Genomic DNA, 13,991 nt, shown 5'->3' on the forward strand with positions numbered 1-13,991 from the left:
ACGCATCACCCATTGAGAACTTATGGGAGATCTTAGACAAGAGAATTGACCGCTCAAAAGCTACATCTTCAGAAAAACTGTGGGAAGAAATCCAGAGAGCCTGGTATGCGATCAGTAGTGACGAATGCAGGCGTTTAGTAGACTCTATGGGTAAGAGGTGCAGGGCAATCCTCAAAAATAAGGGTTACCCCACGAAGTACTAATGCAGTCCTATGCAAAAAAGACTGTTCCTGTACGTTTCATAAGACTGAGATCAAGTACAATATATTTGTTTCAATTGGCTCTATTTTTTTGACCCTGTGGTCTGGTATTCTTTTGAATATTATTGATTATTACTGATTATTTTGTGTTGTGTTATCGATATAACTGACTATAGTACAATGTGACTCGGTTGTAATGGTTTCCATCATAGTTCAAACATGTCTAGTAATAAATGTGCACTTTATTCCAAACCTTTGCCAGGTGGCTCTATTATTTTGACCGCCACTGTATGTCAATAACGTCTGCAAAAGTTCTCGTCAATAGGGTTGGTAACAGAAGTAATACATGTAACATCTGATGCAGAACTTTTACCAAACCAACGTCCAAAATTTAGTAAGCGACAAACTTTTTCCCGTTACATTTTTTGTGGGAGTGTGAAGGGAAGAAAAAGTTTCGGAAAGGTTTGAAATAATTTTTACAGTTTGTTGGAAGTCAGTGGGTGCTATAGTTTCTCCTAGATGAGAGCAGTTTCGCGAGGTTCGTTGTTGCGGCGCTATTTCCTGCACACTGAGAGGAGCTTTCTGGTAGGCCTGGGGCAGTGCAGCACGACAGCAGCAGCAGCAGCAGCAGAGACATAGAATGCCAAACGTGCAGTGCAGTGCTCGAGCTACAAAACTGTTAATTTTCGCATTCCGAAAGTACATGGAAGTTAGGGAAGAGGACTGTATGTTATTGGAAAGAGTACTCAGGAAGCACAATGCAGTGAGACAAATGTTATTGCATCGTGAAGAAGAATCATAAAATTTTAGTTACAAAACATTTGCTCGACGATGCGGAGAAGTTTATGACATTTTTCAGATGCACACTCTACCAGTTTCATTATTTTCTTTCGTTAGTTGAAAACAAACTGAGAAGTAATTCCTGTAATTGAGTGGCAAAATGTATTACATTGGACGTAATAAAATACAATTTACATCATACTTCACAAGCCACCCAACGGTGTGTGGCAGAGGGTACTTTCAGTACCACTATCTGATGTCTCCAACCCTGTTCCACTCGCAAATAGTTTTATTCATTTTTCTTCTGATTTCTGACCAAATTAAGTCTTTTTTTTCGTTTAATTTTTCCACTCGACATCAGCCATAATCAACAAAATTGGCTTTCGGAAACCTGTTTGATAAGTTGCTCATCCTCTGAGGCGGAGAAGCGGTCAGCCAACATTTCTGATGATTGTTTCTATAACAACTCTTAAAAATTGTCTGTTTTTGCCAGTGTGCACAAAAAAAAAAAAACAGTGTAGCTGTCATCTTGCTGCTGCCAGTTCAAATCCCCGCATTCCTCCGGCCAAGTAAATCGCTGCGATGTGCGGGACAGACTCCTCCCGAAGCACACAAGCTTTTCTCGCAGGCAGAGCCCACAGCAGCACTGTGTTGTCTGCACTATAGGAAAACAGTCTCTTATGTTTGCATGTGAGCAGCAGGATCTCGCCCGCATTTTACACAGCACGCTGCAGGAAATTCCTGCAGCTAAGAAAACACAGCTTTATGGGCACTCAACAATAAATCCATCTCAAGGGTAACAATGTGTGCTGGGAGACAAGCTTTGGTATACATAGTGCTGCGACACAAACAATACTTCACAGCATTGATTGGGGTCCCACAGCAAATGTGCAATAGGTTGCCATTCCGACAGTGTAACCTCCTCATGAGTAAGTGGCAACATAATGACCAGTTACCTTCAAAAATCAGGTAATTATAACTCAGTTGTATTTTACTAAAAGCTTTTAAACAATAGCCTAACCACTATGGATGAAAAATTATTACTCTCTAACTTTCTTCTTAGTAATAATATTACTGACCCTTTTAGAACAAATTTTATTTGTGCACTTCCATCAAAATTACTTCCTCCGAAATTTCAAAACAGGCGTAGTTTATGAATACAATTATCAAAAACTGAAGGAGACCTATATAATAATTTGTTTCATCAATTAAAAAACTGGTTAATCTTACCTGGTACACATAAGACTTCACAACATCTGGTGCAAGATAATTCCCATCTCCAAGCCGCTCTATGTATTTCTTCAAATCCATATCCAAATACTCAAAAACAAGATACAATCTTCCACTTTCCATAATAACGTCTTCCAGTCTACAGAGAACATATATCATCATCAGTGGCTAGTCAGTTTTAAAGTGACAAAATATTCAACATCACATGACGTAAATACATTCACATAGCCAAAAAACTGTAGGTAACTTGATATGAAGACCGCTACACTCGCATTACACATACATGCATCTGTCACATTCTTTCAAAAATACATAAACGCATGTAAGGCAACCTGTACACCAGGTTCTCTATCTGATATAGGTGAACACTACATGTAATGTGCATGCATATCTCATTTGGTAACACAAACAAAGAAGCGGAGTGAAGATCAAAATTGGAAGGCATTGCAAACACTAATTAAAACACTATTAACAGAGGCCAGTCCCCCTCATAAGATCAAGGGAAAGTGGAACAGCTGGTGCCTCTTTTTTATCCAACACCAAAACAGACATATAAGACCAATCAACAATTCCCTCTGGCGTAAATACCAGATCCGCGTGAGAAAATGGCATCTGTCATGTTTGGTGTGCATATCTACATCTACGTGATTACTCTGCTATTCACAATAATGTGCCTGGCAGAGGGTTCAATGAACCACCTTCAAGCTGTCTCCCTACCGTTCCACTCTCGAACGGCACGCGGGGAAAACGAGCACTTAAATTTTTCTGTGCGAGCCCTGATTTCTCTTATTTTATCGTGATGATCATTTCTCCTTATGTAGGTGGGTGGCAACAGAATGTTTTCGCAATCGGAGGAGAAAACTGGTGATTGAAATTTCATGAGAAGGTCCCGTCACAACGAAAAATGCCTTTGTTTTAATGATTGCCACTTCAATTCACGTATCATGTCTGTGACACTATCTCCCCTATTTCGCGATAATACAAAACGAGTTGCCCTTCTTTGTACTTTTTCGATGTCATCCGTCAGTCCCACCTGATGCGAATCCCACACCACACAGCAATACTCCAGAGTAGGGCTGACAATGTTGTGTAAGCAGTGTCTTTAGTAGACCTATTGCACCTTCTAAGTGTTCTGTCAGTGACTCACAATATTATGAATGTGATCGTTCCCATTTAGGTTATTTGTAATTGTAATCTCTAAGTATTTAGCTGAATTTACAGCCTTCAGATTTGTGTGAGTTATCACATAATCGAAATTTAGTTTTTTTTTCTTTTTTCTTTTTTTTAGTACTCATGTTAATAACGTCACACTTTTCTTTATTCAGGGTCAATTGCCACTTTTCGCACCATACAGATACTAATCTAAATCATTTTGCAAGTTGTTTTGATCATCTGATGACTTTACAAGACGGTAAATGACAGCATCATCTGCAAACAATCTAAGATGGCTACTCAGTTTGTCTCATAAGTTGTTACTATAGATCAGGAACCATAGAGGGCCTATAACACTTCGTTGGGGAATGCCGGATATTACTTCTGTTTTATTCGATTTTCCTTCTATTACTACGAACTGTGACCTTTCTGACAGGAAATCACGAATCCAGTTGCACAACTGAGGTGATACTCCGTACGCACACAGTTTGGTTAGAAGACTGCTTGTGAGGAACGGTGTCTAAAGCCTTCTGGAAATCTAAAAATATGGAATCAATTTGACATCCCCTGTCGATAGCATTATTACTTCATGAGTATAAAGAGCTAGTTGTGTTCCACAAGAACGATATTTTCTGAATCCGTGCTGACTATGTGCCAATAAATCGTTTTCTCCGAAATACTTCATAATGTTCGAATACAATATATGTTCCAAAACCCTACTGCAAATAGACGTTACTGATACAGGCCTGTAATTCAGCGAATTACTCATACTTCCCTTTTTGGGTATTGGTGTGACTTCAGCAATTTTCCAGTCTTTAGGTACAAATCTTTCTGTGAGCGAGTGATTGTATATAATTGCTAAATAGGGAGCTATTTTATCAGCATACTCTGAGAGGAACCTGACTGGTATACAATCTGGAGCAGTGGCCTAGCCTTTATTAAGTGATTTAAGCTGCATTGTTACACCAAGGATATCTACTTCTATGTTTCCCATCTTGGCACTTGTTCTTGATTGGAATTCAGATATATCTACTTGGTATTCTTTGGTGAAGGAGTTTCGGAAAACTGTGTAATAAGTCTGCCTTAGTGGCACTGTCATCAGTGATTTCACAATTTTTATCACGCAGTGAAGGTATTGATTGCGCCTTGCCACTGGTGTGCTTTATGTATGACCAGAGTATCTTTGGGTTTTCTGCCTGATACTGAGACAGTTTTGTTGTGGAAATTATTAAAAGCATCTCGCATTGAACCGCACTATATTTCGAACTTCTGCAAAATTTTGCCAATCTTGGGGATTTTGCATTTTCTTAAATTTGGCAAGCTTTTTTCATTGCTTCTGCAACAACAATCTCACCCATTTTGTGTACCATGGTGGATCATTACCATCATTTATTAATTTATGTGGTATACATCTCTCAATTGCTGTCGATACTGTCTCTTTGAAAACATTCCACAACTTTTCTACACTTACATGATCAGATCGGAAGGAGTGAAGACTGTCTCTTAAAAAGGCGTTAAGATCATTTTTATCAATTTTTTTAAAAATAGATACACTTTGCGTTTCTTTTTGATGGTTGTAGGTGTTACGGTATTCAGCCTAGCAGCAACTGCCTTGTGGTCGCTAATCCCCGAGTTCGTCACAATACTCCCTATTTGTCCAGGATTATTTGTTGCTAAGAGGTCAAGTATGCTTTCGCAACCATTTACGGTTCAAGTGGGCTCATGAACAAATTAATCAATATAATTTTCTGAGAAAGCATTCAGTACAATTTCGGATGACATTTTATGCCTGCCGCCGGCTTTGAACGTATAATTTTTCCAGCATATCAAGGGTAGCTTGAAGTCACCACCGACTATAATTGTATGAGCGGGGTACTTATCTGAAATGAGACTCAAGATTTCTTTGAACTGTTCAGCAACTATATCTTCTGAGCCAGCGGGTCAGTAAAATGATCCAGTTAATAGTTTAGTCGAATTGTCAGATATAACCTCTAACCATACTATTTCACACGAACTATCTACTTCAATTTCGCTACAAGTCAAACTACCTCTTACAGCAATAAATACTCTACCAGCAACTGTATTTACTCTATCCTTTCTGAACACTGTTAGAGTGTTTGAAAAATTTCGGCTGAACTTATTTCCGGCTTTAGCCAGCTCTCTGTACCTACAACTATTTGAGATTCAGTGTTTTCTATTATGGCTTGGAGCTCTGGTTTGTTCCCAACACAGCAACGACAATTTACAACTACAATACCAATCGTTTCTACAACTACCTTACTGTGTTTTACCTGCCCACATTTAGACGGACGCCCCTTCTGTGGTTCCCTGAGACCCTCTAACCTAAAAAACCACCCAGTCCCTTCCACACAGCCCCCGCAACCCATGTAGCCACCTCCTGTGTGTAGTAGACTCCTGACCTATTAAGTGGAACCCGGAAACCCACCACCCGATGGTGCAAGTAAAGGAATCTGCAGTCTACACGGTCACAGAACCGCCTGAGCCTCCACTCGGCTCTGCACCGCAGGACCACAGTCGGTTCTATCGACGAGGCTGTAGATGGTGAGCTCCGCCTTAATCTCAGAAGCAAGACTGGCAGTCTTTGCCATTTCTGCTAACCACCCAAAACCAGACAGAATCTGCTCTGATCAAAAGCCACACATGTCATTGGTAACGACACCACCTGCAGCTGGCTGCATCCTGTGCTCTTCATGGCATCCAGAAGCACCCTCTCTACATCCGGAATGACTCCCCCCGGAATGCACACGCAGTGCAGACTGGCTTCCTTGCCCTCCTTGGCAGCCATGTTCCTAAGGGGCCCCATTACGCGCCTAATGTTGGAGCTCCTAACTACCAGCAAACCCACCCTCTGTGAACACCCAGACCTTGCGGGCCGAGAAGTTTCCTCTGGAACAGGGTGGACGATTGCATCCAGCTCAGAGACATCAGCCGCCACAGATAACACCCGAAACCTGTTCATCAAACGAACTAGGGAGGTCCTACGATCGGCCCCTCGGAAAGTTTTTCGCTGCCTGCCAGACTCTGAAATGATCTCCCAGACCATGGGCGAGGGGTCAACCTCAGTGCAAGCAGTACCCGAGGCAGTCACAGCAGTCGACCGATCGGAGGAAACGTGGTACGTGCTCAACATCCCCCGCATCCCCACGTTCAATCCCCACAGTGACGCCCCTTTGCAGCAGCCTCAAGCTGTGTGACGGAAGCCAACGCAGCCTGGAGCTGTGAGCGAAGGGTCGCCAATTCAGCTCGCATCTGTACACAACAATCAGTTCCTATCCATTACTGTAGTCGCTCCTGTTTTAAGCTCGTAAAAATATGCAACAAACAAACAGTGTACTCGCCTTATTAGCAGCGGGAAATCGAAGTGCTCTCTCACGGATGGTCTGACACTGAGCTGTTCTAACCAAACAAACAAAAGCCTGCACAATACAAGGGTCAATACAACGGTCGATAGCAATGGCGGTACTGTACACTACACTGTTATTGAAATAAAAGCTGTGTTAGACATCTCCAGAGGAGCTCCTGATAGTGCTGAGTCAGTTGGCAAGACTCAGCACTACCAGGAGCACCTCCCAAGATGTCCAATGTAACTTTGGATGAAACGTCAGGGATAGAAGAGTTCCATGGGCCACGGCCATACAACTCGGAAGAATCCTCGGCAGCTGAAATTATTTAGCAGTTTTATAAAGGGCTGTATGTAAAAGGCTGAATGTATAGTTCACATTTCATTAATATTTTGTGTGGCTTTACCTTAATAAAATTCTTTAACCTTTGCATACGTCACTGCAGACTATCCAATTTACACAGAGGTGACGGAAGTCATGGGGTATCTACTAATACTGTGTCACACGACCTTTCGTCTGGCGTAATGCAGCAACTCGACACAGCACTGACTCAACACGTCGTTGGGAGTCCCCTGCAGATATAATGAGCCATGCCACCTCTACAGCTGTCCATAACCGAGAAAATGTTGGTGGTGCAGGATTTGTGCATGAACTGACGTCTTGATTATGTCCCTTAAACATTCGATGGGATTAATGTCAGGCAATGTGGATGGCCAAATCATTTGCTCAAATTGTTCAGAATGTTCTTCAAACCAATTGCGAACAACTGTGGCCCAGTGACACGGCGCATTGTCATCCATAAAAATTTCATTGTTCTTTGGAAACATTATGTCCATTAATGGCTGCAAATAGTCTCCAAGTAGCTGAACGTAAACCATAAGTTCAGTTGGACCAGAGGACCCAGTCCATTCCATGTAAACACAGTCCACACCATTGTGGAGTCACTACTTGCAGTGCCGTGTTGACAACTTGGGTCCATGGCTTCGTGGGGTCTACACAACACACTAACCCTACCATCAGCTTTTACCAACCTATCGTAACCCATCTGACTAGGCCATGGTTTTCCATTTGTGTGGGGTCCAACCAATATGGTCACATTCCCAGGAGAGGCGCTACAGGTGATGATGCCATGCTGTTCTCAAAGGCACACACATTGGTCATCTGCTGCCATAGCCCATTAATGCCAAATTTCACCATACTGTCTTAACTGATACCTCAGTTGTACCTCCCACGTTGATTTCTGCAGTCATTTCATGCAGAGTTGCTTGTCTGTTAGCAGTGAAACACTATGCAAATGCCACTCCTCTCTGTCACACCAGCAACATGTTGCTTTCAATTAACTGAGCAGTTGCTGTGCTAGTTGATTTAAATTTTAAGAATCCATTTTGATTTTCAAACATTAGGTTGTGCATCTGGAGAAAGTTTGTAACTCTGCTGTATATGACAACTATTTTGGAAAAAAGACAGGAAGTATTGAGACTGGTCTGTAGTTTTGAATTTTGAATTTGTGTCCTTTTGTAAAGATTGGTGTTACCTGAGCTATTTTTAGCCTGTGTAGGATGGTGCCTGATTCTATCATATTATTTACTGCTGCAGACCAATGTGCAGAGATATTTTGTTTGCACACTTTGAATACATTAATACAGAGGCCATCATACCCTGCAGAACTAAGATTTTAGAGAGCTAATGATGTTGCCCAATGCCACTGACACTAGTATGTAAATCATTCGGCTTTACATTGGTGCGGGAGTACTCCTGGAATTTCCTTTGCAGAAAAACACTTGAAAACTGTATTTAGCACTTCTGCTTTGCTAATATCAATTTTAATTCTTTCATCCTCCATGAGTGTCTGGACACCAACTTCGGTGCCAGCGACAGATTCACAGATGACCAGAATTTCTTTAGGTTTAGTGAGATCTTTCAGTAAGATTTTGCTGTAGTAGTTGTTGAATGCTAGACACATTGCATTTTTGACAGTAACATTAGTATTCCTGTATCTACAACCCTATGCTTTGTTTTTCACGCAAGGCAAAATACAACAACATTCTCTACGCTAATCTGCTTCAGAAGGTGTTGGTTCCATCTCCTACAAAATCACCACACACAAATATGAGTGATGAACACTAAATGAACCCTGCAAAATTATAACAGTAGTTTTTAATCTTGCACCTACTGCTTACGACATACGGCAGGGAAAGTGGAAAAAATCCAACAAAATGAATTTCCACTCTGCAGTGGAATATGCACTCATATCAAACTTCCTTCAAACTGGGGGCCTTTAGAAGATATGAGATCACATACTAGCAGAAGTAATGCTCTGAGGACAGGTGGCGAATCATGCTTCGGTAGCTTAGTCAGCAGAGCTCCTGCCTGTGAAAGGCAATGCTCCCACATTCGAATTTCCGTCCAATTCAAAGTTTTAAACTGCCCAGGAAGTTTCAAATCCAATAAAGTTTCCAATAATCACCGCTTTGAGCATCAACCGCGAAAGGTATACATGGGAGAACTTTCATGCACTCTTTATTTACTGGCACAGAGAAGGGGAAGCCACAGTTCAAAGTCGAGTAAAACAACAACACTAGGCACTGCCAGCAGCAAAGAAAACCATCCCAACAGGCTCTCATTTCGACTGGGAGTTCTGTAAGCACCAAATGAATTCTGGCACGGTATTCGAAAAGCCAATGCAAACCTAAGCTATTTAGTATATAAATCACAGGATGATCTATGAATTCGAAAGGATTCAGATAATTTAACATCTGAGGCAATGATTACATTGCCGCACACACTTTTTGTGCTTTGTGTACTAGGCTTAGGTATATAATATGCACCAAAATACTCAGATTTGATAATACAGATTTTCTGAATTTACCTTACAGTTTTCACTCATACCAAAAAGTGTGTTATATATGACACAAGTGCAGGCATCAGTTTGCACTATAGACTGGTCTGTTATTTATTTCAGACTCACATTAGTAAGCTTCACCAACTCACACAGACTTCATTATCTCCCAACAGACCTCAGGCTACGCTACAGTCTGCTGCCACGATCAAGATCTCGGGTGGTGTGGGGAAGGGGGGGGGGGGGGTTACTCTCTCAGTCTAGCCAAGTCTGGCCAACATCTGACCACTGTGCATGCCATCTATACAACGTAAAACTCAACAGCAATAATAATTCCACTCACCCACTCCCTGTTAACTTGCCTTACATAAACTACAGCTACCCCTCCCGATTTCATAATAAACTTTCCCCTTCCAATTTATAACTACAAAGTACGATGGAAGATCGGCAAGTAACACAATGTTTTTTGTCCCCTGGTATTGGAGCTGGAATGCTGAAATTTCACTGTGATATAGTTTGAAGTTTGCACTACAGAGGGTATTTTGTTTCCATGTGCTCTGGTGAGAGAAGCCTCAATTGTGACACAAAAATGGTGAAGAGCAACAAAGCATAGTTCAATATTTGTAAGCCAAAGGTCATAAATCGAGTGAAATTCAAAGGGGGCGTGCATGGGACGACTGAAGACCGTAACAATGTCTCTAGGTGGCGTGCATTCTTCCAAGAGGGCCATGTGAACATTAGTGATTTGCACACTCCGAGAGGCCACTAACAGCTGCAATCCCGCAAAATGTCGGAGCCATTGAGGCAGCAATTTTGAACGACCCGAGTGTAGAACTTCAGACCTTATCACAGCAGTTCAACATTTCCTTTGTCGCGGTGTACGATATTGTTCGTGACATACTGAAATTTCATTAAGTCAGTGCTCGCTGGGAGTCTAAGAACCTGACAGACAACCACAAGGGCCAGCAAATGATGACAAAGCTTGGATAACTTAAAGCGTTACGCCACAAGAAGGCATGACTTTCTGAATGGTCACTGGTGACAACTCATGGGTGTACCACTACATGCCCAAATCCAAGAAGGCCTCTATGGAGTAGAAACATGCTGTACGGAAAAATTCAAAGTATCTCAATCCGCTAGGAAAGTGCTTGTGAACATGTTCAGGGAAATGCATATTGTGTTAGTAGTGAACTTCGCTGAACAGGGGATCACTGTGAATGCTGCAGCATATACTGAAACTTCGGTTAAACTGTGTCGTGCCCTTCGTGAGAAACGCAACAACATTAACGCTGCAGCGTCGAACTTCTTCATGACAATGCTCACCCCCATGTTGTTGCTCCTGTTCATGAGAAGTATCGCCATATTTGTTGTGGGAGGTGCTCCAGCATACACCATTCAGTCCGGACCTTGCACCTTCACAGTTTCATCTGCTTGGTCCCATGAAGAAATTCCTGTTTGGCCAAAGATTTGCGACACATGGCTATACTCCAACAAACTGACTTCTATGAACAGGGCGTACTGAAAGTGGTACCACGATGGGAAAAATGTGGCGAGAATGTTGGCGACTATGTAGAACAGTAAAAGATGTGAGTTGATGTGTGGTTTTTTTACCTACTAAACTTTTTGGTAACAAAATTATTGTCATTTACTTTCTGACCTCCCCTTGTACACATTTATTACTAAAAGTAAAAGAAAAAAAAGAGGCAGCCTTCTGATAGTTAGGGCAGTTTGATGCAAAAATATTTGAAAGTCAAAGAAGGAAGGAAGATTAGAGCTCAACATACCATCAACAACAAGGTCACTAGAGACCAAACACAAGTTCGGATTCAGTGGAGAACTCAAATATGGATATCTGAACTGCTATCCTTTCCTTTAGAGGAGGGGGGGGGGGGGGGGGATTTCCAGTATCTTGCCACTGCATCACCTCACTCTGTAATGTGACATAACACTTCCTTAAAGCCTGAGTTGGAGAGGATGGGGGCAAAACTATAATATACCTTTGCAATGACCTAACAAGTCTACTAGGCTAAGCAGCATATTATCGTTCAGATCATGGTCATAACTAGGGCCAACAATTCTGATGCATCAGCACATACTGAACATGCTACAGGGTATTTATGCAATTAAAAGATATTTCACAGGAACAACCCTTAAGGAAGGACATTAGTGAAAAATGCACACTATTTAAAAATGCACCTAATCCACAATTTTGAATATATGGCATTGTAATTTTGTACCATACTTTACATGAAATTAACACATTTACTTTGGACACACACACACACACACACACACACACACACACACACACACACACACACACACACACACACACCACCTGCAGAACCGATTTTCTCTCTCATTATACTCACATACCTTTGGCTGTCCTTACAGATTGTGGAATAGTTTTCTGGGGTAAAATTAATAGTCCATAAAATGAAATTTATATATTACTGAAAAGGGCTATTTGAATCTTGTCACGTAGATCGAATAGGACTCACTGAAAGCCCCTATTTAAAAAGGGGTGTTTGTTTACTGCTTCCTCCGTGTCCATATACAAATGTGTGTATGACCAGAGCTAGACTCCGTGACCTGCCAACCAACTGGATTACAACAGTCAATACTTGGAAGGCTGGGTCTCTATATATAGAACAAGTCAGAACTACTTGCTCTCACAGATGAGCCACTTTCGTGCCATTCTTTATAATATGTTGCGAACATAAATAGAGGGATTGGAGACAGAAACGGCTTTCTTTTCTTTTTTAGATCAGAATTAAAATCATTGCTTGTTGAGAAGTGTTTCTACAACATGTTAGCTTATAATGCACTCACTGTTGGATTCTTTAGATTCAGTTAATGATATACTATCAATGCAATCTGTCTTCACAGGGGAGGTTTCTACTGTATTTAATGTTCCCTCTGTTTGAGATACAGTGCGACACTTCTGCTGACAGAGGGTCTGGTGCCAACCTAACTGTGATGGTTACAGTGTCTGCAGGTTGTTGGCTCCTCATGCTTTATACCTCTTTGGAGTATTATATAATGTGCTTTTGTGTTTAATTTTTGAAGAGTGTTTTAAATAAAGTGTCATGTTTCTCCTACAACAGCTATTTACTTACTATACATTTTGTATTTTTCTGTAGCGTTATGTAATTTGTTCATGCTTTTCCACTTTTTAAGTAGTTTTTTTTTTTTAATTCCTTTTTCCTTTATTTACTTATTACGCATGTTGCGCTCAAAGTGCAGTGTTTTGTAATTCCCCTTCCAACCAGGAACTTAGCGAGATCGCCATTCCGGTCATAATGTACTGGACTCGCATTGGGCAGCACTGGAGTTTATTCCCCAACTGGCCAGTGTGACGCGGTTCTTCCATGGTTTCCCATTGTCGCTAAGGTGAATGCTGGCATGGTTCCTTTGACTATGCCGTCGGACTTCCTGCCCTGTCTTCACTTCATCCTACCCTATATTCCTAATGTTTTTGTGTGCGTTTTTCCATGGTTTCGAACCAACTGGATTACTATCATGGCAAAACATATACTTACTTTTATACAAGTGCGGCAAAATTACAACTCAACAGAAGTGGTATTTTCAACAGTCTTATCCGTCAGTTCGTCTTCCTGGTTTCGTATTATAACACTACCTGACCCGGTGCAATCATTTACTGGCCCACGTTTAACAGTCTGATTACCGATTGCCCCTGCCGTTATCCATCACACCGCAAATGCACGGCGGTACACCACTGACTCAAAATAATGGCAATACTTAGAAATGCTATTTACTCACCTAACAATGTTTGGATGCGTTAGCTCTTTAAGTAACGAAATCTCGCGGACAGTTGTTGAAGGGACGCCTTCCTCCTCATTTTCCAGTCTAATCTTTTTCAGAGCAACGTGCTGGCCAGTCTTCCTATTTCTTCCTTTATAAACCACTCCATACGTACCTGAAAATAAATATTACAGATTTCCTTCTGACACCGGCCGCCGCAACCACCACCTTTTCTTGAATAATACAATACCTTCGCCAATCTTCTCAAACTTGATAAAATCGTTCATTTTACCACCAACCATATGTAAATACTCAATTTCGTACAACCCTTACTGGTTGCGTGATTCGCTACGACCAAAACACTAATCCAATAACTGTTTAAACATGATGAATACTTGGATGGCCTTTAATATACGTTACATCCCATTTAAAAGTACCAGGTAAACTTTCGCAGACGCAAATATTCAAGGGACCAATAGCACTTCTCGTCTACCCCAAAGATGTACTTTCTCGCCAAAGATGATGTCAGTGGTAATCAGTCAACCTACGGCGTCTCGCTTCAAACAGCGTTACCTGTTGCTGACTCTGTTCAATAACTACTATTTACAATATTGTAATTAAGTAAGTGACTCCGTCTCCATGATACACCGTAACGTGGCCGTA

At 41.4% G+C, this 13,991-nt stretch overlaps 1 protein-coding gene across 1 annotated transcript in view; it reads right to left on the minus strand.

Moving 5' to 3' along the window:
- LOC126418485 (cyclin-dependent kinase 1-like) overlaps window positions 1-13,788 on the minus strand; it is a 47,893-nt gene extending 34,105 nt beyond the window's left edge. The window contains exons 1-3 of the mRNA XM_050085265.1: window positions 13,579-13,788; window positions 13,347-13,503; window positions 2,211-2,349 (exon numbers count right to left, since the gene is read on the minus strand). Coding sequence (XP_049941222.1) covers window positions 2,211-2,349; window positions 13,347-13,503; window positions 13,579-13,630 — 348 coding nt within the window. The 5' untranslated portion in view covers window positions 13,631-13,788. The remainder of the gene's footprint in view (window positions 1-2,210; window positions 2,350-13,346; window positions 13,504-13,578) is intronic.
- Between the last annotated feature and the right edge of the window lie 203 nt (window positions 13,789-13,991).

This window comes from Schistocerca serialis, chromosome 1 (assembly GCF_023864345.2).
Source record: "Schistocerca serialis cubense isolate TAMUIC-IGC-003099 chromosome 1, iqSchSeri2.2, whole genome shotgun sequence".
Taxonomy (NCBI): domain Eukaryota; kingdom Metazoa; phylum Arthropoda; class Insecta; order Orthoptera; family Acrididae; genus Schistocerca; species Schistocerca serialis.